The 27,084-nt window shown below is 42.6% G+C and overlaps 1 protein-coding gene across 3 annotated transcripts in view; it reads right to left on the minus strand.

Moving 5' to 3' along the window:
- celsr1 (cadherin EGF LAG seven-pass G-type receptor 1) overlaps positions 1-27,084 on the minus strand; it is a 270,069-nt gene that overhangs the window by 95,597 nt on the left and 147,388 nt on the right. For all 3 annotated transcript variants that reach the window (XM_033039749.1, XM_033039748.1, XM_033039747.1), the window contains exons 4-5: positions 19,523-19,745; positions 12,639-12,754 (exon numbers count right to left, since the gene is read on the minus strand). In XM_033039749.1, the coding sequence (XP_032895640.1) occupies positions 12,639-12,754; positions 19,523-19,745 (339 nt within the window). The remainder of the gene's footprint in view (positions 1-12,638; positions 12,755-19,522; positions 19,746-27,084) is intronic.

Here is a 27,084-nt window from a genome sequence, read left to right on the forward strand (position 1 = left end):
CACTCAAAGGTCTGCTCCAACTAAGTGGGGAGGGAATTCCAGGTCAGAAATGCATTTTCCTCTGGTCCAGTGACATTGATTGGTCTTCATGCATGTAAAATCAACTAACATATTGACTTACACTTTCCTGTACTTTCTCTAGAGTCACGCATATTTTTATATTAAAAGATGCATTTTCCTGCTAATCCTACCATCTAATCTTATCCTACTATCATTCCAGACCCTGGTTTGCAGATTGCAAATTGCTGAGTCTTTCGGAAGAAGCCCAAGGTGATGGATTTTCCCCACCACCTGCATTGTGACGAGCTGGGAGATGGGAGGAGACGGAACCGTATTGCATTCCTTGAGGAACAAGTTCAACTGTTAACTTAACAGTAAACATCCCATCAATGTGAATCACCTGATTTCCCCTGACCCCTCCCACATAATCCCAGAATCAGCAGTCAACAAGTATGTCAAATGAAACAGACAACGAAACAGGCAAATAAGGTAAAAACCGCAGGTGAGAAGGGTAAAGATCTATTTTCAATGTTTTTCTTCACATGGCCTGCCTGGGCTAATCTTTGCCATTCTCGTCTGCTGTTTGGCCTTATTTGCCTATTTGCTGGAAAACAAACTCAATATTCCAATAGAAACAAGTTCAATTACTCTATCAAGTTTCAGCAAGCAAGATTTAAGCTTTCGATCCAGTCTGTTGGACATGCAGTAATGCGTCCCACAATTTTTTTTTTAAGGAGGTTAAAAAAAAAGACTGCAAAATGTCTTCGGTCAGAGAAATACGAATGTTTATCCGAGTGACTGAACGAAAAGTAATGTATGTCATAAATAATTAAATCTGAATAATTTCTTTTGGATACATCATGTAATAAACCAGGCATATTGTTGACCATATTTGACATTAGAACACATCAAGTATCATAAAATCATATTCACAACTAGAAAAATAAAACAGTGATCACTAGAGCCAGGATGTTTAGGCACTATAAACAGTGAAATAGGCAGGCAAAAAGGCATAATAAAATCACAAAAAAGGCACGAAAAAGGCATTTATTGACCAAAAAAGGCATAGAAAGTCATTTATTTCCACCACCAAAATATGGTTAAAAATGATAATATAAAAGTATACTACATTAAATGGCCTGGTTGCACATAATTACTAGCATTTTTTTCAAATTATCTGGTGTTAAACTATGCCGTCTGTCAGACAGAATATGCTTCAGTTGTGTAAAACTTCTTTCTACCTCAGCTGAGGTCATTGGTGCATACCCGAAACAAGCTACAGACTCTATATTCATGTGGATATCTTGTGCATTACAACTACCTTTGAGAACCTTAGCTATGTTTTCTATTTCTTCAAGATCTTTGTTGGCTAAAATCACTCTCTCACAATTTCCTTGTATGTCTTTACCTACATCACCAGGAACCTTACGAATATCGTCAATTACTTTGTTGAATATCGTCAGTTACTTTGTTGAAAACGTGCAGGTTATTCACTAATGTTTTGCCACATTTCTCAAGGGAAGTGATAGCTTGTGGGAAGTTTGCAAAATTGGAATCAATAAACACAAGATCGCGGTGGGGGGACTTTATCTGCATGATTTCACTGACGATCCTGACTGCAGCAGATTCTTCTTCTTCAAAACAGTTAACGATTAATTTTATCTTTTCAAAATTTGCAGCATAATAGAGTACAGCAGAGAGCCATGTACCCCACCTCGTCAAAACGGGCTGAGGAGGTAGCGGAATCTCGGGTGCCATTTCCTTGAACAACTGCACACGTGACTGTGTTTTGAGGAGGATTTTCTTGACATTGGAAACTAGGCGATCGACATTTGGAAACAAGCTACATATGTGCTTGGCAATTCTATGAAGTCCTTGAGCTAAGCGTGTCAAATGCAACATTTTGGGGAATAAAACTTTAAGTCACAAACAGAAGAACATTCTCGTGTTTTATACCTTCTGGCCAAAGTACAGCAAGTGAAGATGTAAACAACTGAGCAATAGTTGAGCTGTTTGACTTCTCCAATACTTCCGATGTCAACAAATACTCCTTTGATGGCTGACCTGCCTCCAGTGTACCAATGACCACATTGGCAACATAACTCCCCAAAGCATCAATTGTCTCATCTATTGAGATCCATATTTTGTTGCATGCAACTTCATCTCTAATTTTCTGCACAACGATGTTGAAGTTGCTTTCAACATAATGTTTCCATAATGATGACTCGCTAGGTATATGTTCCTCTGTGTATTTCTCTAAAACACCTCTGAGAGGTTTGTTTTCCAATTTCCACAGTGGAATTCCAGCATCATTGAATACCTTGCACAGATCACTCGAAAACTCAGATTTGCGACTGGAGCCAGCAGTAAATGCACTGAGGAGACAAGCTTGGGTATTTCGCTTGGGTAGTCTACACCCCAGCAGTATCAACATTGACTTCTCTAATTTTAGATAACCCTTGTCTTCTCCCTCCTCCCCCTCCCCTTCCCAGCTCTCCTTTTAGTCCTACTGTCTCCACCTCTTCCTTTCTTTTTCCCGCCCCCCCCCCCCATCAGCCTGAAGAAGGGTCTCGACCCGAAATGTCGCCTATTCCTTCTCTACATAGATGCTGCCTCACCCGCTAAGTTTCTCCAACATTTTTTGTCCACCTTCAATTTTTTCAGCATCTGCAGTTCTTTCTTAAATAGATCTTGGAGAAGACAGAACCAGCGGACAGCGGTACGAACAAATGAATGACCGACGGTGGCGCCCCCAGTTTCGCCCCAGTGGTGGAAGTTTTCTTGTAAACACGTTAATAATAACATTAATATTAATGTGTTAACATAGAAAACGTCATTGTAATCACGGTACAACTAGAGAAAATAGCACAACCTTTTAGCAAAACGGCAAAAAAAAGGCTGATTTAGGCATGAAAAAGGCATTATCCTGGTGAAATCATCAAAAAAGTCATGAAAAGGCATTGATGGCAAAATCCTGGCTCTAGTGATCATTAATAGAGCTGCAACTATACAAAACTGTACATCTGTAACACTTTTCCTATGAAAGCAAAAACTTGGCAAAAGCGGAACAAAACTTCATAGACTGGCGGAGATCCAATAAAAGCTGACACTTCAAAACAGTGTTCAATATAAACTGAAGACACCCACTCCTGCAAGTGTGATGCAACATTGATCTGTAGGTTCAGGTAGAAATTTCTCATTGCAAATTGCACATTAAACCAATATCTAAGACAGTAGTAATCATTTCCAGGTGTAAATATATCCATTGGGACATTAGCCCAAGAACCTGCATGGTCAAGTCACCTTGTCAGGACTGATATTTCATGGTATTGGTGATGCATAGTTCTTCATACATCTCCCTTGAGACCATGAACTGCAGCTTTTACATGCAAACTACAATTTTCAATTAACATTTGTAGTGCACTCAAAACATCCGCTTCAGAGGTTAAGCATTCAGCCTATTCTGTTCATGCTAGTGGAAAAGGGGTAAGCCAACCTATGTCAATCTTCCAGCATTTGGTCTGCAGCCCGGTGGGTTATAGCCCTTCAAACAGATATTCAAGAACATTTTAAATGTCGTAACATCCTAAGGAAACAGCAACAGAAGCAGACCATGTGACTCATAAGGAAGCCTGAGGTTTTTTGGACAGTTCCTTGACCTGTTGAGTTCCTCCAGCACTTTGTAGCTTTTCTACCGTGTGCTTTTTAAGGTTTGCGCCTTTAAGGCTCCACAGACATACACACCAAGCTTCTTCAGTTCCTCCACTCCTCTCAGTCAACTGCAATCTTGCATATTTCCTTATCTCATCACACCTCTTTTGATATCAATGTGCCTTCTTTAACCCTAGGTGACCCTATTACCTTGATGCAAGCTTTCCTCACTGTCAATCACAAGGCCAACATTTTGCGTTATCTAAAATCTTCTTTGTCATGCTTTCTACACTCAGGTCTAAGTCAATAATAAATATTTCAAAAAGCAAGAGAACAAGTCATAAACTCTGTGAAATTCCAGAAGTAACAGCTTTCCAGTCACAAAAATATCCATCAACCAATACTCAAGGCTTCCTGCCATTTGGCAAATTGTGGATCCAATCAGCCTTGAATTTCCCTTATATCTCAAAGGTCAGATTGTCATTGATACCCCGTCAACGGCCTTGCTAAAAATCACATACATCAAATACACTGTCTTTATTGACCCTCATAGCTTCTTCAATTAGGTTGGTCAGATATAACATTCCCACACCAAACGCCAATTAATCTTCCTATTTTAATGAAGGTTTAATCTGTCGCTCAGAATGCATTCTAATAAAGTGCCACAACTGAAGTTAAACTAACTGGCATGCAATTACTCAATTTATCCCCTCTTCCTTTAATAGTTCCACATTGGCTGCCATCCAGTCCTGTAGCATAATTTGTGTCACCACATGAGATAGAAATAAATAATCCAAACCTCTGCCTTTTTCTCCCTTTTAAAAGCCCGAAATAAATTACATTGAAGCCTGGCCTGTATCCATTTTCAAATAGGTTAATTATCTTAATACTATCTCTTTTACTATGTTTATCTCATCTAATATTTGCCTTTTCTAGATCTTATTCTGCCAAGACTGTCACAAAATATTCATTACCCAGATCCTTTGGCTCCACACACAGAATCCTTTACTAGCTTCACTCTTTCCTTTCTTATCCTGTTATGTCATTATAAAACATATTTAGATTGTATTTGCCAATGCAGCCCCCCCCCCCCCCCCCCCCCCCCCGCCACATCTCCAACTTGCTTTCCTAACTTCCTATTAAACTTTCCTACACTGTCTATTCCTTCCCAGGATTTACAGGTGTTAAGCTTTTGGTAAATGAAGAAAATTGCAGGAATTCTGAAAAGTAAACAGGAAATGCTGGAAACAGTCAGCAGGTCAGACAACATCTCTGGAAAGAATAGTAGTGTTCGGACAGAGATGAGGAAAAAAAATTCACCCAGAGAGTTGTGAATCTGTGGAATTCACTGCCCCAGAAGGCAATGAAGACCAATTCACTGGATGCTTTCAAAAGAGAGTTAGATATAGCTCTTGGGGCTAATGGAATCAAGGGATATGGGGAGAAAGCAGGAACGTGGTACTGATTTTGGATGATTAGCTATGATCATGTTGAATGGTGGTGCTCGCTCGAAGGTCCGAGTGGCTTACTCCTGCACCTATTTTCTATGTATCTGTTTTTATGTTAGTGTTTCAAGTCACGACCACGTGTTGAAGCTGCTTTTGAGTAAATTCCATTTCCTATCGCTCTCTCTAAATAACCAGACTATCTCAGCTTGATCTCTGATGAGTCTCAGTGCTAGTGCAGGGTCTTACACCCAAAACATTAACCCTGCTGTTCTTTCCACGGATATTGCTTGTCAAAAGACAATAGACAATAGGTGCAGGAGCAGGCCATTCGGCCCTTTGAGCCAACACCGCCATTCAATGTGATCATGGCTGATCATCCCCAATCAGTCCCCCGTTCCTGCCTTCTCCCCATATCCCCTGACTCCGCTATCTTTAAGAGCCTTATCTAGCTCTCTCTTGAAAGTATCCAGAGAACTGGCCTCCACCGCCCTCTGAGGCAGAGAATTCCACACTCACAACTCTCTGTGAGAAAAAGTGTTTCCTCGTCTCTGTTCTAAATGGCTTACCCCTTATTCTGAAACTGTGGCCTCTGGTTCTGGACTCCCCCAACATCGGGAACTTGCTGAGTGTTCCTTGTATTTTTTGTTTTTATTAATTTCTTATTAATTAACATGTCTATTCCCTTTTATTTTTTTAAGCATTAACCTATACTGATAGGCTATTTACAGAAGGCCCAAATTTTTTTTTCCTTGTCAGAGAAAACTAGAGCACCCCAAGAGAAATCATGCAGTGACAGAAAATGAAAATGCCACATGGACAATGTCCTAAATCAGGATCAAACCCAGGTGCCTGAAGCTGAGCGTGCAGCACTAACTATGTGTACCACCATGCTGTCGTTAGCACTTAGAAAGACAAACAGTTGCCTGGTGTTGAAGAGCTAGATGTGGTTGGACTTTCTAACTTCTGCAATCTTCTTGTAGATTTACTTTTGGTTGAGGATTTTAACAGCAGACAACAGACCTTTAAAAAAATTTAAAACATAATCTGTTTTTTTTGTGTACATAATGTGTACCATTGCCTTAACTTTTAAGTCAATATTGGGACATTTAATTAGTTCATGGATGGGATCTAAAAGTTCATGGATGGGATCAAACCTGCTAATGTGTTAAATTGCCAGAAGATTAGGGTGCCTTTAGTCAGGAGGTGCATACACAGAGAGGAACTGCTCCTTCAATTAGCCTTGTTTTAAAATTTTATATTCCCTTAAAACTAAACAAAATGTGCAAATTTAAAATCATCGACGCACTAACTCCAACATTAACTCCAAACACTGTAGCGTTTCTCACTGGAATGCAGCATACTTCATATCAGACCACCAGATACACACAACAGCGCAGTCTATCACAATTATCTATAAATGTCAAGTCTTGAATGAAATTTGGGGTAATCTGAAGTATGTAAGAAAATCTCTTGCTCTGGCTTTTTCTATAATAGCATCTGGTTCATATCCTTTAACAGTTGGGCAATTATAAATGAACTTAAAACAACCCACATATGAAGATTAATCAAGTGGTACTGTTGAAGCAGATCATAAAAAAAGTGGACGAGGTGCAGCAGTAACACCTACTTCAATGTCTTGATGACAATTGCAGAGCACAGCTGGAATGGCAGTGAAGCCTGTGCTCCATTTGAATATCTGACAGATGAAAAGATTATAAGGAGCAGGTATCTGGTGACTGGGGAATCAGAAACATTTCAGTTAGAAATTTATTTGACCAAAAAAACAAGTGCATTTTCTGAAGTTAATCAGGTTACCAGACAAATTTAATTTGAAGAAAAGCACAAAGTGCTGGAGTAATTCAAGCAGTTAGGTCAAACGCTACCTAACCGCTTGAGTTACTCCAACACTTTGGAGTGAATGGACGTGCAATGTTTCAGACTGAAGAAGGTTCTGACCTGAAATGTTGCCTGTCTATTTCATCCCGAGATGCTGCCTGACCCGCTGAGTTACAGCATCTGCAGGTCCTCGTGTCGCCAAATTCAATTGGAATCCTCTTTCTTTTGCAGTATTATTGCAATCGTGAAAGTCGTCAAACAAATGTAATGCACAGTTCTAAATTTTAATTATGACTAGACCAAGTGGGACCCGTCGGGTCCCGTCCCCTCAACGCGTGGTTGCAGGGGGGTGGGGGGTGGGGGGGGGGGCGGCCTTCGGCGTCACACACACACTAACCCCCCCTTGATATCATATTAATATTATTCATTTTGCTCCTTTTACCCCATTCCCGCCATATCCACTCATGCATGACTCCCAACTGCGCAGGCGCAGCTTGGGGGGGGGGGGGGGTAGAGAGGGAGAGGATGTTGGGGGTAGAGAGGGAGGGAGGGAGGGAGGGGGAGGGGGTAGAGCGGGAGGGGGGTAGTGATTGAGGGGTGGGGGGGTCGCGGCGTCACAGGGGAGGGCTGACTCCTGAACCCAATACTCCACCAGAGAGGGGGGGGGGGGGGCAGAGAGGGAAGGGACAGAGAGGGAAGGGACAGAGAGGGAAGGGGGGCTGAAAGGGAAGGGGGGCAGAGAGGGAGGGGGGGGACAGAGAGGGAGGGGGGTCAGAAAGGGAGGGAGGCAGAGAGGAAGGGGGTAGAGAGGGGGGGGGGTAGAGGGAGGGGGTAATGACCATTGAGAAAGTTCTAGAAAAGCAGTCCCGGAAGCTTGGGACTGCTCGTGAACGCTCGTGGCATCGGAAGCGCTCGTGAGTCCTCGTGAGCCCACGGAGGCGCTCGGAAGCAGCAGTACAGAGCCCACTTGCTCGTTCTTTCAGCGTCCTTTCAAGAAGGGGGGGTGAGGAGGAGGGGGGTGACGTCACTCGCTGTGCGTGGAACATAGCGCAGCAGACCGCGACGAGAAAGTTCTTGAAAAGTAAGCTAGGAAGCTCGTGAGTGCTCGTGAGCTCGAAAGCCATCAGAAGCGCTCGGAAGCTGCAGAACAGAGCCCACTTGCTGTTTCATTCTCCGTCTTTTGAAGAACTAAGGGGGGGGGAAGGGAGTGAGGGGGGAGGTAGGGGGAGGGGGTGACGTCACTCACTGCGCATGGAACATCGGGCAGCAGGCCGCGGCCGCGAGGAGCAGAACCATTGTGACGTCATCAGCAAGACCATCTCGTTTATTTTCCAAGTTATTTGAAACTTTTGACCATTTTCATAAATAACTCGTGAAATAATGCATCAAATTTTCAGATGGCATTTTTTGACATCATGGCGTAAATCTCAATTGGAATATGTAAAACTTTCACCATTAGAGCGTCGTGTTTTCGAGGAAATGTGAAACGCATACGAACATCACACACAAACACACACACACACACCCCAGATCAGACTTTTAATAGTTACTAGACCAAGGGGGACCCGTTGGGTCCCGTCCCCTCTACACGCGGCTGTGGAGGGGTGGGGGGGGGGGGGCGGCCTGCGGCGTCACACACACACTATCCACTCCCCTACCACACACACACTAACCCCCCCCTTTGATATTATCTCAATATTAGGAGGGGGAGAGGAGGGGGGAGGGGGAGAGGAGGGGGAGAGGAAGGGGGAGTGGGAGGTGGAGGGGGAGTGGGAGAGGAAGGGGAAGGGGGGAGAGAGAGGGAGAGGGCGGATTTGAACTCGGTGGGCGGGCGGCGGGCCTCGGGAGCGCTTGGAAGCCCTCGGAAGCCCAACCAAATGACTGCGTGTTCAGCGGCTTCAATCCAGAGCCCGGGGGGGGCAGCTGGGCGGAGGGTGGGGCAGGCCTGGGCGGACGGCCAGACGTAACTCGCAGCGTGTGGAAAACAGTGCCCTGCAGGCTGCACGTTGAAATCAGTGCGCAGCGGGCTGTGACGAGCAGAGCCATAGTGATGTCATCAGCTCGTTAACTTTATAAATTATTTCAGATTCGTGAAGAATTTTAATAAATAATTCATGAAATAATTAATCAAATTTTCAGATAAGGCTATTTTTGACATCATGGCGTAAATCTCTATTGGAATATGTAAAAATGTTACCGTTAGCTCGTTGTATTTTCAAGGAGATGTGAATCACAGACAAACAGCACACAAATAAATACACACACACACACACACACACAAATAAATACACACACACACACACACACACACTAAATAAATACACACACACACACACAGACACAAATAAATACACACACATCCAAGATCAGAGTTTTAATAGTTATAAGATACGATTCCGCAGGTCAAATTTCTGTGTATACATAATCCCTTGGGATTTACACTGAAAAGATATTACTTAGATTATTTTGTGCTTTTCCTTGTGGAAAAAAGGTGCCGGTTTGCATATAACTTTTTAGGGCTGTACCAGTGTGTACCGTCATATAGAAAGCACTGCTTAGATTATTTGATTTAAAGTAACATTTTAAAACAAAAGTTGGGATAGGCAGATAGAATTGTGAATAGGAGGGAGGAGGGATTTGCAGCCAACATGATATCACCAAATGGCATTGACGCCAGGTACAACACTGCAGTTGTTAGGTCGTGTCCTTGGAATAAATTGTTTCAAGGGGCATATAATTAAAAAGCAGCACAAACAGCATTAGTGGAGGGTGTGGAAGATGTTCTACTCTCCTCCCCAGCCTGCACCCAAAGGGTGAGGAACACATGATACAGTTGAAACGGTTTGATAAGACCAAGAGAACAAGAATGTGAATGATGCTGAAAAATATTAAACTGATTCAAAATTATAAAAATAATGTCTCCATGTGAGAACAGATGCTTCTCATCATTTTCTGCCTGGATAAACTTATTAGGCTATGGGAAAGGGTGCAGTTGCAAGAAAAAAAACGCACACTCTTTGTTTTAAGTTATCCACTGCAAATCTGTAATACAAGCCCTGAGGGAGGGAGGTAATAAGCACACATGTACATGAACCACTTACTGTTACTGAGAAATGTGAGTTTATTAATGCAGCCAAATTGTATTATGAATGAATGATGAAAAACAGTGTTATTTTGATTACATTACTGACCTCTGAGTTCTTAAAAAACACTTTACGATTGTAATAATTTAATTGTGCCTTTGAACCCCTTCTAAAGTTCAAATTCCCACTAAGCGCTCCATGCTATTGATCCATATATGGAATTATTTTACAGAAGTGAATGAATATTTTTAGCTCAATCTGATTCTCAAGTTCATTTCAGTCTGAAGGGATTTCTTCCCACGGTTATTTTCTACTTCCATGGTTGCCGAAAGTGCAATGCTTTGGCGAGAAGATCTGAAATTATAAGCTGCAGATATTCTTTAAACTCCAGGAATATTGTTCTGTGAACAGAAGGTGCACTTTGCACGTGGATATTTATTCCCTCCATAACTGTGGCACGGTGGCGCAACAGTAGAGTTGCTGCCTTACAGCACCAGAGACCTGGGTTCAATCCAGACTCCACAGTCTGTACGGAGTTTGTAAGTTCTCCCCTTGACCTGTGTGGGTTTTCTCCGGGTGCTACGGTTTCCTTCCACACTCCAACGGTTAATTTGGTTTCGTAAAATTGTAAATTGTCCCTGGTTTGTGTAGGATAGTGCTAGTGTAGGGGGTGATCGCCGGCCGGAATGGACTAGGTGGGCCAAAGGGCAGTTTCCGCACTGCATCTCTAAACTAAACTGGCCTGGGTAGTAAGTAAAGTTTGCAACCTGTTAAACATCTGAGGGAAAGACAGGTGCATCAGGTTTTGACAGAGGCTCACATGCACCTCTTCAAACTTTGTTGTTCAGTGCATTCGGTGCTCCTGATGTGGCCTCCTTTACAACAGTGAGACCGTGTAAGCTAAGTAACCATATCACTGAACACTTGTGTTCGGTACGTCAAGGCCTGCTGACTCTCTCAGCTACTAACCTTTTAACTCCACTTCCCATTCCCATATCAACCTCTCGGTCCTGGGCCTCTCCATTGCCAGAATGAGGCTAAGCTTGGATAGCTTACAACTCAACAGCCCCCTCACTCTCTCTTTCCTTTGTTCCGCCTCTCACCCACTCTGATCTGCACCCATTTCACCCCACCCACCACTAATAAGGGCGGCCCGGTGGCGCAGCGGTAGAGTTGCTGTCTTACAGCGCTTGCAGTACCCGGGTTCGATCCAGACTACGAGTGCTGTCAGTAGGGAGTTTGTATGTTCTCCCCCTGACCTGAGTGGGTTTTCTCCAAGATCTTTGGTTTCCTTCCATGCTCCAAAGACGTACAGGTATGTAGGTAAATTGGCTTGGTAAATGTAAAAATTGTTCCTAGTGTGCGTAGGATAGTCTTAATATGCGGGGATCGCTTGTCAGTGCGGAACCGAAGGGGCCGAAGGGCCTGTTTCCTCGTTGTATCTCTAAACTAAACTAAACAACTGTCTCCTTCAATCTAGACCACCCCCCCAGCTTTACATTTCATTTTTCTTTCCCTCCTTCTCTGACACCCTTTGCTCCCTTTCATTTTCAGCTTTATCACTTTCTCCATCCATCTGCCAACCAACCCCTCCTCCCCTGACACTTGCATCCCACCCCATCTCTTTTCCAGCTTTCTCTCCCCCACTACAATCAGTTTACTGAAGGGTCCCGACCAAAAAGTCACCTGTCCATTCCCTTCACAGGTGCTGCCTGACCCGCTGAGTTACCCCAGCACTTTGTGTTTTACTCAAGATTCCATTATCTGCAGTTCCTTGTCTATTTCACCAGGCCTTTTTATATTCAAAAGTCTTGCAATTAAGGAAGTGGGGAAGAATGAGACCTAGTGAAAGATGGACATAAAGCAACTTGATTATATGGATACAATGCAGAAATGCTCTGAGAAACACAGCAGTTCTGAAATTAAGTGAAACCAGGTGAAATTTCTTTAGATTCTAACAGTTGGTACGAATCGAAGCACAAATGGACTGAGATGTAGCACATCTGTTATCAGACTCATGAAATGATCAACTCAAGGCTTGTAACATGTCAAGTCTGTGTGCAGTTCTTAACTTTGTAAACCTGCTCAGTGGAGCTATGCATAAGGCATTTATATTTTAAAATTCTATCTGCTGCAAAGACTTTTAACTGACGCAGTTTTGCAATTAAAACATTTTTCACCATTCAGATTAGGTGGGTGCTTCACGCAGCGATTTAAAGTTTCTCCTTCTAAAAAACCACCAAGTACTGAAAGCCTAACCAGGTAAGTCAACATAAAACTGGTCTTGATCAAGTGTGTTGCCAGTGGAACAGATCTGGAACTGGGTATATATTTTATTGACGTTTTGGGGATTTCAGTAAAGAATTAGATAAGCCAGAGGGAAAATAATCGGCACAGCCACAAGAAAAGACAAGGTGGCCTGATGAATCAAATGACCTCTAACTATGCCATAATGATTCTATAATGAACATCCAGCTCAAGTTATACATTCGATTTTCTATGGTTAGTTATGCTGGAATAAAGCATCAAACTGCATGCTGCTCAACAATGTTCACTTTGGCAAACACAAATCCTTAATGACCAATTTCACGTTTTCAAGAAATTATAATTGCTAACTTACCTGCTGAGAACGTCAGCTGGATTTGTTCCTCAATGATCTCCAGTGCAATGAAATCATGTTTCTCATTAAAACGTCCATTATAAAGTAGCAAAGCGTTTCCTTCCTTTGTTGCAAACCTGCAGCAGAGGGAGAATGAGAAAAATGTATTGCCAATTAACAAGGCATGCAGGAGCAACTAGAAACAAATCATTCCTGATGTTTTCTGCCAATTGCATAAACAGTATTTTTTAACGTAACCAACCATCAAATGGAATATTGGCTTTTACATTTAGTTGGAAATGTAAATTCATGCATTGACACAAGACGATTTGATTGTATTTTCATTTCATAAATTTATTGAGAATTTGGAGGAAGAAGCAAATTATATCTTCATTACGATCTGTCTCTTCAAATTCAATTAAGTTGATCTTCTATCAGTTGCACAACGATGTAGATATGCCAGGCCGATAGAGGCCCCTACCAAACCCCTGGATGAAATACACTTATTTGGCCAATATGGGCCTCAATGCTACAAATCCCACCAAAGGCTTTTAATGCTATCCAAATCTAATTTTTTTTTCGCCTTCCATCACAGCGAGGAATGTGGAGGAGTCACTGTGGTGGATGTTTATGTTAAAATATATTTTGTTTGTTTTGTTGCTTTTTATTGGTATGACTGTATGGCAAATCAAATTCCTCACATTTGCAAAACATACTTGTCTAATGAAGTATGATTATGATTGATACAAGTAAAAGTAATAACGTCCCAACATTGCAGAAATTCCAGAAGGAAATTCTTGTTAGGATACCATCAGACTGACTTGCCTCTGCCAGAGAGGATTATGCCTCTCTGTCATCCTAACTCCCAGCTTGGGCATCTATGAAGCATCTTCACTAATGTAAACAGTAGAGACGTGCTGCCTCTGAATCCCACTCCTGTGCCTGGTAACATTCGCAGAAACATGTGGACTCATCCAAGGTACAACTGGAGAAATGCAAACTAGAAATGGCTACAGTTGATTAGTAAGTTTGCAGACAACACCAGCATTTGTGGAATTGCAGACAGTGAGGAGTGGTGTTAAAGTATATGGTGGGATATAGATCAGCTACAGAAATAGGTGCATAAATGGCAGATGGAGTTTAATCTGAGCAAATGTGAGGGGACACTTTGGGAGGACAAATGTTAGCGGAAAGTATACAGTTAATGGCAAGACGCTTAACAACATTGAAGCACAGATGGGTCCAAGTCCAAAGCTCCTTAAAAGTGGCAACACAAGTAGACAGAGTGGTAAAGGTGTATGATATGCTTGCCTTCATCCATTGAGGCAATGAATTCCCATGTAGAAGCAATGTGACTCCAAGAATCAGGAAGCCATGTTGCAGCTTGAAGGAATTTGATTGTGGAATATTGTGTGCAGTTCTGGTCACTCCATTACAGGAAGGATGTGGAGGTTTTGTAGAGAGTGCAGAAGAGGTATACCAGAATGCTGCCTGGATTAGAGAGTACTACCAATAAACAGAGGTGGACAAACTTGGATATCTTTCACTGGAACATCCCTGGTTGAGGGGAGACCTGGTAGCAGTATATAAAATTACGAGAGGCTTCATGATACTCTATTATAGAGTAGACAGTTAGAACCTATTTTACCAGGGTAGAAATGCCACAAATAGAGGGCATAGCTTTATGATGAAAGGGGGAAAGTTTAAAGTACAATCCGTAGGTTTTTTTAACACGGACTCGGTGCCTGGAACCTGCTGCAAAGGGTGATGGTGAAGGCAGATATAAATGTGGCATTAATTAGGCTTTTAGATAGGCACTTGATAGGATAGGTTCAGAGGGATAAGGGCCAAATGCAGGCAGATGGGTCTAGTATAGATGGGACATGTTGGTTGGTGTGGGCAAGTTTGTCTGAAGGGTCTCTTTCCACGCTGTGTGACTCTATGACCCTAATTCCATTGGAAATTTGGCAGGATGAAAATTATCAAGGGCTTGGACATGCTAGAGGCAGGAAACATGTTCCTGATGTTGGGAGAGTCCAGAACCAGGGGCCACAGTTTAAGAATAAGCTATTTTGAACAAGATGAAACACTTTTTCACACAGAGAGTTGTGAGTCTGTGGAATTCTCTGCCTCAGAGGGTGGTGGAGGCTGGTTCTCTGGATAATTTCAAGAGAGAGCTAGATAGGGCTCTTAAAGATAGCGGAGTCAGGGGATATGGGGAGAAGGCAGGAACGGGGTACTGATTGGGGATGATCAGCCATGATCACATTGAATGGCGGTGCTGGCTCGAAGGGCCGAATGGCCTCCTCCTGCACCTATTGTCTAATGTCTATAGTCTATGGTCCTATCCAATTCTAAGTGGCGGCTTTACCAAGAATCACAAAACTACACTAAATAATGATGAAAAAAACCTGCAGCAGACCCAGTAATAGAATCAACATTTTAAAATGTCATTGTGAGGTCAGAATTGGTACAAAAAACAATCTTATCAGAAATCCTATTCTACATCCAGGATTTTACATATTATTTTTATGATAAGCAGAACTTTGAAAATGTTCACGTACAAACACTGTGAACTTGATAATCAGCGATAAATACAATGAAAAGCAATACACAGTTTGACAACTTCATGCTCACAGTGGCAACGGCTGGACTTATCGTTAATGTGCTCTTGTCTAGATTTATATTTCCAGTTATTTAAGAAATCAAGGAGCTGTATATGGGATTGGCAGAGACTGACAGAGGAAGCTCCTCAGGTCTAGCCAGAAGCAGCACAGAGCTCTTCTTTAAACTGCTCTTGTATAAACAATCTATTTAAGCTCGATTAGCAGGAGGGTTTTTAAGGGTTTAAAAATATTTAGCCTCCTTGAAGTTAGGCAAGTCTCTAGAATTAAAAGTCACTGTTTCCATTTAGCCTTCCCCGTTGCCACCTTGTATCAGAGATGGATGAGTGGCATGAAATGAAAGGATTCTTATAAGACGGATGCTTCAATCCCCCAAAGAGACTCAGTATCACTAGTTATGACAGTGGTAATTAGGATCAGGTGGCCTGAAACAAAACCCTTTGCATTCCAGCACAAGCTTTGAACCAAAGATAGACGCAAAATGCTGGAGTCATTCAGCGGGACACACAGCATCTCTGGAGAGAAAGAATGGGTGATGTTTCGGGTCAACACCCTTCTTCATACAGATACTGAAGTATCATGTCTGAAGAAGGTTCTAGAACCGAAATATTATCCATTCCTTCTCTCCAGAGATGCTGCCTGAGGCTTTGTCTATGACCCTCTATAAGGTCAACCTTCAGGCCCCTGCGCTTCAGAGAGAAAAGACCTGGCCTATCCAACCTCTGCTTATAATGCAAAATCTCCAGTCCCAGTAACATCCTTGCATCCTTTTCTGTTTAATGACATTCTTTGTAAGTAGGACAACCAGAACTGTACAAAGTACTCCAAATTTGGCTTACCATATTTTCTATAGCTGTAACATGATATCCAAACTCCTGTACTCAATACACTGACAGATGTGAAGAATGCCTTCTTCACCACCATGTTTACCTGTGTCACCACCTTCATGAAATTATGTACCTGCATCCAAAGTTCCTCTGTTCTACAACTGTGCCCAGAGCCCTTTCATTTACTGTAAGAGTCCTACCCTGGTTTGTCCTACCAAAATGCAATACGTTGCATTTCTCTGAATTAAACTCTTATCTGCATCAAACAGAGTCTGCAGTTTCTTGTGTCTGCCATTCCTTGGCCCATTTGCCCACCAAATCAAAAATCCCATTGTAATCATTGATAACCTTCTTCACTGTCCACTATACCACCAATTTTAGTGTCATCTGCAAACTAACTAACCATGCTCCTACATTTACATCCAAATCGTTCTCACCCAGGCTACTTCAACAACATCTCTTAAACCAATGACCTTAAGCACCATGAAAGGCAAGAATAGCAGTTGCCTAGCAACACCGCCACTTGTTTGTCCTGCTGCAAGTTACACAACAGATCACGTGGAAGTTTACTACAGGTCCTTAATCGCGGCTGGATCCAAATCCTTAAACCTTCTGTCCAACAGCACTGCGATAGCACCTTATCAGTGGGACAGCAGCAGTTCAAGGTGGTGGCTCACCATCACCTTCTTAAGGCCATTTAAGGGAGGGGCCATAAATGCTGGGCCCAGATCCCAAAATGAATTCATTCACACATATCCCCATCAGTTGTTCTTCCAATGCTCCCCACTCACTCAGTGCTGTAATATTTAGATGACACAATTCAATCTCAACTCTAGTCATGACTCTCATTGTTCTTTATCCCGCTTGTCCAGTCTTGGATTTTAAAATCAGATGCAGGAGCCTGAACAAAGTTAGGGGGGGAGAGTAATTACATAACATGTCGCTAGAGCAGAACAGAGGAATGCATGGGTAAATGAATAATTGGAGAAAGGAAATGTAAGGTCATTATGGCAAGGATTATTCAAAGGATATTTGAAATGTTTGGGGAATGTCCTTGTACACATAGTGCATTGTAGACAAGTATTGTGCAACACTGAGTTCATTAAACGTATTGTAAAAAGTATGCAATATATTCAGGAAGCCAGAATTAATCTGGAGGAACAGAACTTTAGGCATAACTGGGAATAACTGCCAACTGAGTAAACAGGTGATCCGTATTACGAGGACGTGTTTAACACACTTACAGCACTATGCTGCTGAGCCACATGGATCATTTACTACAGTGAATCCACACATGCACTGAATCAATTAGCAGGTTGAGAAAAGATGCTGAAAGAGACAAAAATCCTACTAAGGTTTTCAAAAACAAAATGCATAGCTAATTAGCAATTTGCATTGTTTAAAGAAAAATTATGGCAATATGTCAAATATTCCACATTTCTATTTCTCTGTACACATTTCAGAATTGCAATTTTATTTCCAAAGCCCTTGAGTACTCTGCCTGGTTGTCTCCATTCCAGCACAAGAACACACATTCTACAAGAAGACTATTAACCTAAAGGGCCTGCCCCACGATGCGAGTTCACCCAAGAGCTCTCCCGAGTTTAAAATAAAATCAAACTCGTGGTAAGTACGTACAATGTACGTAACGGGTACGTCGGAGCTCGTGGATGTCTCGTAGCGGCTCGTAATACTAACGGCAGGTACTCGGGAAATGCGGAAACTCGTGAAGTTTTTTCAACAGTGTGAAAATTTTCCAAGAGTAAAAAAACACTCGTGATGAGGTACCACGGGTTTGATTTTTTTTTAACTCGGGAGAGCTCTTGGGTGAACTTGCAACGTGGGACAGGCCCTTTACTCAGTAGCCAATCCAAAAGCCAAATACTTGCCAAATGGTTTTGCCATAATACTGTGATTTATTTTTTCTGATGTCTTTGTTGCATTAATTCCGTGATATCTGCACTGGCCAACTTTCCTCAGAGATGGATGTGGGCAATAATTATTTGTGCTTTCATGGAAACACTGGGGTGCCAGGCGTAGCTGCCGCAGAGATGCCAACTGGTTTTGTGAAGGGCTCCAAGGCTGGGACAAGATGAAATAAATGGAGAATAAAGGTGTTTGGATTCTAGCAATCTGCCTGTTATATGCAGGGCTCCCCAATTCATTAACATGCAAGAAGTAACTCTTGTGCAAGGTAGAGCAATGAGAGACATTGTCCAGTAGCGAGACAATTTGTAGCTCCCTGGGAAAGTGCCAAGCTTATCATTTAAAATCAGGCCAACCAATGAAAGAATACAATTCAGACTGAGTGAAATGTAAAATCAAATAAATCGCAGAGTTTTTTTAACAGAAACATATCACCAATCTGATCATATTGTGCCAACAGCAGCTTACAATTCCTGATTTACTCATGGAGTGTACAGCACACAAAAAGGCGTTTCAGCCCAACGTCCATGCCGACCAAGTAGCTTAACTAACTGGTCCCACTCGCCTGTTCAGGCCCATGTTCCTCCAAATCTGTCGTATCCACGAACCTGCCCAATTGTCCTTTAAATGCCGTGTCTTTGAAATGTCGTAATTGTACCTGCCTCTACCAATCCCTCTGGCAGCTGTCTTGTATGGACTTTGTACGTTCTCCCCGTGACCGCGTGGGCATTCTCCGAGATCTCCGGTTTCCTCCCACATTTCAAAGACGTACAGGTTTGTCAGCTAATTGGCTTGGTATAAATGTAAATTGTCCCTAGTGTGTGCAGGTTTGTGTTAATCTGCGGGGATCGCTGGTCAACGCGGACTCAGTGGGTGAAGAGCCTGTTTCCACGCTGTATCTCTAAACTAAAAAAGTAAACTACAGGCCCCACTCTGTATGAAAAAATTGCCCTGCATGTAATTTTAAAATCTTTCCCCTCTCACCATGAACCTAAGCCCACTAGATGTATACTCCCCTGGTCTGGTGAAAATACTATGGCTTTCTCTATGCTCTTCATGATTTTATATGCCTATATAAGGTCACCTACAAACCTGTATGTCTTTGGAGTGTTGGAGGAAACCGAAGATCACGGAAAAAACTCACACGGTCATGGGGAGAAAGTACAAACTCCATACAGGCAACACCCGTAGTCAGGGTCGAACCTAGGTCTGTGGCACTGTAAGGCAGCAACTCTACCACTGCGCCACCCATTGGAGACACTTTTTGTCTTTTCTTTTTAATCCTTTTTCCAGTATTAGTTAACAATGAGTAATCCTTTACTTGCCCTGCAGTGCTGTCTTGCAAGCTGGAAAGTCCCTGTTTTTAACCAGACTCATTTTGGTAAATAACCAAGTGCAAGTATAATGACAGGGTTTTGTAGCTCTGACAGCTACACTAATTTAAGATCAAGACTCTTAATCCTCAACTCATGCCACTTTCATTGGGAATGTTAATGACATGAGCTTCTCTCCAGTCACTCATACTTACATGAGGGAGACGGTGAAATGAAACCTCTGCCGGAGACCCTTGAAAGTCACAAAGGACTGCGGAGGAAAGCTCCGCGTTGTCATCTCACAGTAGGGCCTCTCATATTCACTGGATGTGCATTCACACCTGAAGCCACCAACAAGCAGGTTGATACACGTCCCTCCGTTCTTGCAGACACCGGGTGCACATCGGCCTGATCTGGTACTCACTTCACAGTGTTCTCCTGAAACACAGGACAAAATAAACCATCAATCATTTAAGGTAGACAAAAATGCTGGAGAAACTCAGCGGGTGAGGCAGCATCTATGGAGCAAAGGAATAGGTGATGTTTCGGGTCGAGATCCTTCTTCAGACATTAAATGATCAACCATTTAATATCATGCCTGGCCAGCATTCACGTCATAGTCATAGTGTGAAAGAAGGCCCTTCAGCCCAACTTGCCCACAGTGACTAACATGTCCCATCTACACCTGCCTGCACCATATTCCTCCAAACCTGTCCTATCTATGTCCCAGTCTAATTTTTTCCAAAACGCTTCTTAAATTGTTTCTTAAAGAGAATCAAAAAATTGCACATTTTACTTTACTTTGTCTAGCATTTCTCACCTAAATGCAGTTCATGAAAATCCAACATTCTATTGAAAAGACAGAAGCCACCCACGTGAGGCTCATCTCCACTGATCCAAGTCAACACAGTGTCTCGGCCACTGCTATTTAATGGAAAATGAATCAAGTCCACCATGTTTGCAATTGTGCTGTTAGACTAAGAACTAACCCTCCCTGCAGCTACTGTGATATTATGTTACAATTGACTCACAAAGTGTTAGAATGGCAATAAATCAACTTGAATATTTAACATCAACAAGCACAAAGCTACGGTTTCAAACTACCTCTCTACTTGTTTCTGCTAGTTTCCAGAAATTATTATAAGCAGGAACATTGACACTTAGAACTTCACAGTGAACAGTAGGGGCCAGGGGAATGCTGTAGAGCAACCGTATCTAGGAGTACAAGTACATAGTTCTCTGTAAGTAACATTGCAGGTAGTTAGGGTGGTGAAGAAGGCTTTTGACGTGTTGGCCTTCATCAGTCAGGGAATTGGGATATTATTTTACAGTTGTACAAGAGGTCGTTTTTGGAATATTGTGTTCCCTTTTGGCCATCCTGCTACATGAAAGATTAACCTGGGAAGGGGGCAGAGAAGATTTACGAGGATGTTGCCTGGACCTGAGAGCCTGAGTCATAGGGAAAGTTTGGGCAGGCTAGGATGTTAGTCGCTAGAGCTCAGAAAGCAGAAAGGGTGTTCTTACAGAGCTCTATAAAACCACGAGGGAAATAGATAAGGTGAATGCACAGTCTTTTCCCCATGGTAAGAGAATCAAGATCTGGAAGGCAAAAAAGACACAAAGTGCTGGAGTAACTCAGCAGGCCAGGCATCATTTCGGGAGAACATGTTTAGGCGACCCTTTTGGTTCAGGATTCTTCTTCAGGCTGATTAATATAAAATGTTGGGATAAGGAATAGCAGCTGAATTATTGTATAAAGCCAGTCTATAGGGCCTGTCCCATTGGCCGTCATTCGCACGCCATTTACGCGACCTGCTAGCGCGTGGGTAGCGTGGGACGGGCGCATGGAGTGGTGTGGAGGAGTGTGGACTACGTCCTGCACGAAATCTTCACGAGCAACCGGCCTGTCACGTAACTGACGGCCAAAGTGGGACAGGCCCAAGACCCTGGCGCGGCGCAACATCTCACATCCACCAGCAGCAGAAGCAGGCAAACGATCGCCGAGCTCAGCCTGGGGCTCACGGCCGTTGCGGATCCGGATCCGGATCCGCCCCCACTACTCCCAGAGCGGGGCCAAGACGATTGGAGATAGACACAAAATGCAGGAGTAACTCAGCAGGACCGGCAGCATCTCTGGAGAGAAGCAATGGGTGACGTTTCGGGTCGAGACCCTTCTTTAGACTGAAGAAGAGTCTCGACCCGAAACATCATCCATTCCTTCTCTCCAGAGATGCTGCCTGTCCCGCCGAGTTACTCCTGCATTTTATGTCTATCTTCAAATGACGTCACGCGCTCCAGACGGTTGTGTGGACGCATGATGACGCACGCGACCATCGCGCGTCACCGGCCTGTCGCGTAAATGACGGCCAAGTGGGACAGGCCCTTAAGTCACTAGCATTCTGAAGCTACCTCTGGCAAACATTCCATGGAAATTGGGAACTAGAAACACTGCCTGAATGACTGGTGGACAGAGGCAACAACAATCACCACCTGAGGACCAGATCAATAAAAACATGTGGATTTGTAAAGCATTTTTTACACTATACTACCGCTGATATTAGATTTTGCACAGTTAGGAATATAACCTTCTATTTGATAGATTTTAACAATGAAAACAACTCTTTCTTTGTAATAGGAACACCAAACAAAATCTGGAATGATGCAGTTTGTTGGGCTTTTGCCAGTAAGTGAGAAATACCACTAACTACTTTATCAACTTGGTAGAATCAATATAAAGCACATGATGTCATTCCCACTATAGTTCATTGTGCCTGAACTTTACTTTTATAAGCTATTGAAAAAAATGTTTGAAACTTGACAAATGATTTCAAGGAAAAAAATCCAGGTTTAGCTGTGGGTACACAAATTTAATTAGGCCATTTACCAAGCCTCACATGCCAATTAGTGTCATTGCAAACACCATCAATTTAGGCTTTTCATTTTCAAGTGCCATGACACTTCATCACTAGCTTTCAATGTTTTGTGATCATTTGGCTGACATGGACAGGACAAGAGGCGGTCTCTAAAAGGGGAGATTGACCCATTATCCAAAGAGCTAGAAAAGGGTTTTTCGAAATCCCATCAATTAATTTTCGCCCACTGTCATTCTTTCAGCAGGCTTCCATTTCATTGCCTCTGCATCTTTAAAAAAATGTGCAAAATATAAACTGGAAACCAAATATTAGCAAATACGCAGCAAAGCCAGTTAATTTTGCCAATTCTTAATTTTTAATTATAAGACTCTTGACATTCAGATAATTCAATTTTTAATATTCTGCACGGCTTTATGAATGTTTTACTGTGTGCCACTCTGCATGAAAAAATATTAAATGCTTCCTGTTGTTCTTAAGTAAAATTATTTGCATTGGTTAAACATCAATTATGCTGTTTAAACAATTCCGTTCAGCTTCCCCCTGGGAGCCTTCAAGCACATTTCCGGGTCTGATAATGAAGAAAATCATAATGCACTATAAGTATCATGCTAAAAGTTGATTCCAAACAAACTTTTGCCTGGAATTGAAAAACAGGTGGCTATTTGGCACTGTAAAAGAGTTAAAGTGTTTACCCCTTGCATTTTCAATGCCTAACAAGAAGCGTTTCATTTGGCTGATATGCCCTCTTAAAGCTGCTTGTTTCTAAGCCATCAATTGTTATTACTGTACATGCACTCCACTGACGTAAATGCTGCATGGGTAACAATACAAACACAATGATCTGATAGTATCTGGGTAACACTGACAAAGTTCATACAGACAAAACAGCAAAAACTCAAAAAGTTCCATCACATTTACAAATTCTGTTGATGAGCCCTCTGTATTCAAGAGAGTACAAGCCACACTCTTTTGAAAGCCATATTTCATATTTCTCAGACATATTAAAGACACTGTGTGTACAAAACATTCATTTTCCCAATCACAGGGTATTTTTTGTGCTACTTCGATAATTATGAATATCCAACTGAATGTGTTTCAATGGGGCTTCCAGCAAAAGAATATTTATCATTGTTTCTTCCATCAGGGTCATGTTATATTTCAGTGGTATGTTAATTGAAACAGCAAATTAATTCATGCACTGCAAGTAGAACAGTGGAACACACATAACAGGATTATAAGAGGTTACGGTGTCATTTAACAAGAGATTTGTGAATCCTAGTTTACTGATGGCATAAACCTAAATGGGCAACTGAAAACATATGCTTTAAAAAAAAATCTGAAATGGAATATGGGCAGATTTGGGCAAGGAAGTGGCAGATAAGTGTACAAGTGTACAACATTTTAGCAAAGCCAATGCTAATAGAAATATTTTTTTAATTGTGAAAAACAGATAAAAGTTGGAAAATTAAAGAATTTGGATGTATTGTTACACACAACTGTAAATGAACAAAACATGGCATGTGATGGTCAGCGTTATCCCAGCTGGACATAACTGGGGAAGGGGGATGGCATTGGAACTCAGCATGAGGGTGGTAGTAATTAGGATGGAATTAGGAAGGTCAGGAGCATCATTGATCTGAGAAGCTGAGAAACAGTGTTTGGGGGGAAAGGGGTGGTGAAAGGTGAACACCATTATGTTTGAGGGGGAGAAGAATGGGGATAAAAAATGAGAACACAGAACAGTACAGCACATGATGCCAAGTTAAACTGATATAATCTACCTGCATATGATCCACATGCAGGCAATCTCTGCACGCCATGTGCCTTTCTAAACGAGTCAAGAGTGTTTTATTGTCATATGTCGCCGATAGAACAATGACATTTTAGTTGCAGCAGCACAATAGAATATGTAAACATAGTACACTGTAAATATAATAAACTAGAGAAAAAAAAGTTCAGTGTGTGTATATATGCATACATACAAATAAACACACACACACACACACACACACACACACACACACACACACACATATAAGGTACAAAAAAATGCTGGAGAAACTCAGTGGGTGCAGCAGCATCTATGGAGCGAAGGAAATAGGCAACGTTGCGGGTCGAAACCCTTCTATACACAAACACAGGTACACACAGAAAAACAAGCAAAGCCTCTTAAATTAGCAACTACATGCAGTACAAGATGTCTGCCACAGGAGCAACTAGGGAAAGGATTGCAGGCAGGCAGGAGATCAGGAATACTGTGGAAAACGGGTGGGAGAGGTTTCAGTGCAGCATTGTGGTAGTCGGAGGATTTGGTCAAGTTCCTTCTCTTAAGGTGCTGTTCCACTGCGGCGACCGAATTGGCGAGTTTAGAAGAGTTTAGGAGAGTTTGAAAAAATGACATGTTGAAGACCTCCTTCGATTATGATGAAGACTATCTATGAGTACCTTCGACTACCTTCAACTACCCTCAATTACCTTTGAATAGCATGCCGACCTACTACGACCTACTTCGACTAAACCTACGAGTAAAAAAAGTATTGATTTTTTCCATGGCAACCTTTTTTTACTCGCGGGAATTTTTCAACATGTTGAAAAATACGCCACAACCTAGCTGAGGCCTCGAGTACGCGGGGACCACTCTCGAGCATGAAGGAGAGTTACAAAGACCTCCCAGGACCACGTGTCGACCATGCTGCGAGTATGAGTCGAGGGCAAACTCGTCAGAACTCGCAGATTAGGTCGCCGCAGTGGGACAGCCCCTCTATTTACAGATCCCCTGGTTTAATACTGCAGACAAAGACCATCTTACCCCAGGAGTCTCAACGGCCTGCATACCTAAGACACTGTGGTTCAAGTTTCACTGCAAAGCTCCAAAAGAGCATTTCATGGGAAATAACATCATCATCATTGTTCCCAGTGCAAAGGGAGTATTGGGATAGAATGGGTGACTGGCAACAAAGTGTCCAGATGAATTTCAAGATCTGGATCTCGTCTCAATCATGATTACTCAGTGTTGAATAGATTTTCCAATCACATGGGGCTGAAGAAGCAAATGCGAATATACAAATATACCGTTACAAACCCACCAAGCCAAACTGACAGCCCCACAACCTGCTATACCCAACTCCCCGAAGCCATCTTCAGATTAGACACCCACTAAACAAAATGTGTGGGAAGGAACTGCAGAAAAAAGCTTTCAAAGGTTTCAAAGGTCTTTTATTGTCACATGTACCAATTAAGGCACAGTGATATGCAAATTACCATCCAGCCATGCGAAACAAAAAAGCAACAAGACACACAACTACATAAAAGTTGACATAAACATTCAGCACAGCGGATTCCCCACATTCTTCACTGTGATTTAAGGCCAAAACGTCCGATCTTCTTTACACTTTATTCTACCGCGGCCGGGCAGCCAGTGGTCAAAGCTCCCATGTCGGGACGATTGAAGCTCCCGCGTAGGGGCGGCCAAAGCTCCCGCGTCGGAGTGATCAAAACTCCCGCGTTGGGGCGGTCGAAGCTCCTGCGGCTTGGATTTCCAGAAGTCGGTCTCTGACCAGAGACCGCGAGCTCTGTGATGTTAAGTCGGCAAGCACGGGTGGAGCTCTGAGGTCGATCCCAGGCAAAGGGATCGCGGGCTTCGCGATGTTAAAGTGCTGTAGGCTCCCCGCGGTGGAGCTCTCAAAAGTCGATCTCCAGTAAAGGCCGCCAACCTCCTTGTTGTTAGGCCGCAGTACGATACGGGAAAAAAATGCATCTCCGTCGAGGTAAGAGATTAGAAAAAGTTTCCCCAAATCCCCCCCCCACACACATAAAACAAACTAAAGAACACTAAAAACATACATTTAACACATACTGTTAAAACACAAAGAAGGAAGGGACAGACAGACTGTTGGCGAGGCAGCCATTGCCGGCATCACTCGGTTTTCTACCAGTAATTTGCTACCAGTTCATGACAAGGAGAGGTATCTGTTTAGAATGTCCTTTAAGAAACATTAGAGGTGAACATACACTGGAAATACAATTTTATATTCACAACCATAACATTAACCTTTGCTAAAAATAGCAAACAGAAGGAAAATGTGTCAGTTGGTATTTTCCTCTCGCGATTGGCCCCAGTATTGACCGGAACCAGTGCAGTCGGAAAAATCTCCACAGATGAATTAACTGAATAAACAACAAGGACAATGAAGGTCATTCTCTCAGCCCCAACGAGAGAAATGGTTTCACTTACTGACAAATACACTGAAAAAAGTTAACATGACAATGAGCTATGTAACTCCTGTTGATATTGTGTTATTACTGATGCACGGAGGGATGGAGAGGCATAAATACTGAAGGGACAGGAAGTCTGGGGGATGGTAGACAATATTGGGAAAAGGAGTGAGGGTGAGAGGAGTCAATATGAAGTTGAGTGGATGGAGTAAAAGAGGAAGTGGCAGTGGGCAAAGGCATCTGTGCTTGAGTCCACCCCAGAGTATGTCTGTTTCTTTTTAGTTTTGAGATACGTACAGCATGGAAACAGGCTTTGGCTAACCGAGACCGCAGCAACCATCGATCACCCATTCACACTGGTTCTATGTTATCCCACTTTCTCATCCATTCCTTACACCAATTTGCAGAGGACCAATTATCTTATCAACCCTCACGTCTATATTTCAGTATAGGAGTAAAGAGGTTCTTCTGCAGTTGTATAGGGCTCTGGTGAGACCACATCTGGAGTAATGTGTACAGTTTTGGTCTCCTACTTTGAGGAAGGACATCCTTGTGATTAAGGCAGTGCAGCGTAGGTTCACGAGATTGATCCCTTGGATGACGGGACTGTCATATGAGGAAAGATTGAAAAGATTAGGCTTGTATTCACTGGAGTTTAGAAGGATGAGGGGACGTCTTATAGAAACATA

Source organism: Amblyraja radiata, chromosome 21 (genome assembly GCF_010909765.2).
Source record: "Amblyraja radiata isolate CabotCenter1 chromosome 21, sAmbRad1.1.pri, whole genome shotgun sequence".
Classification (NCBI taxonomy): Eukaryota; Metazoa; Chordata; class Chondrichthyes; order Rajiformes; family Rajidae; genus Amblyraja; species Amblyraja radiata.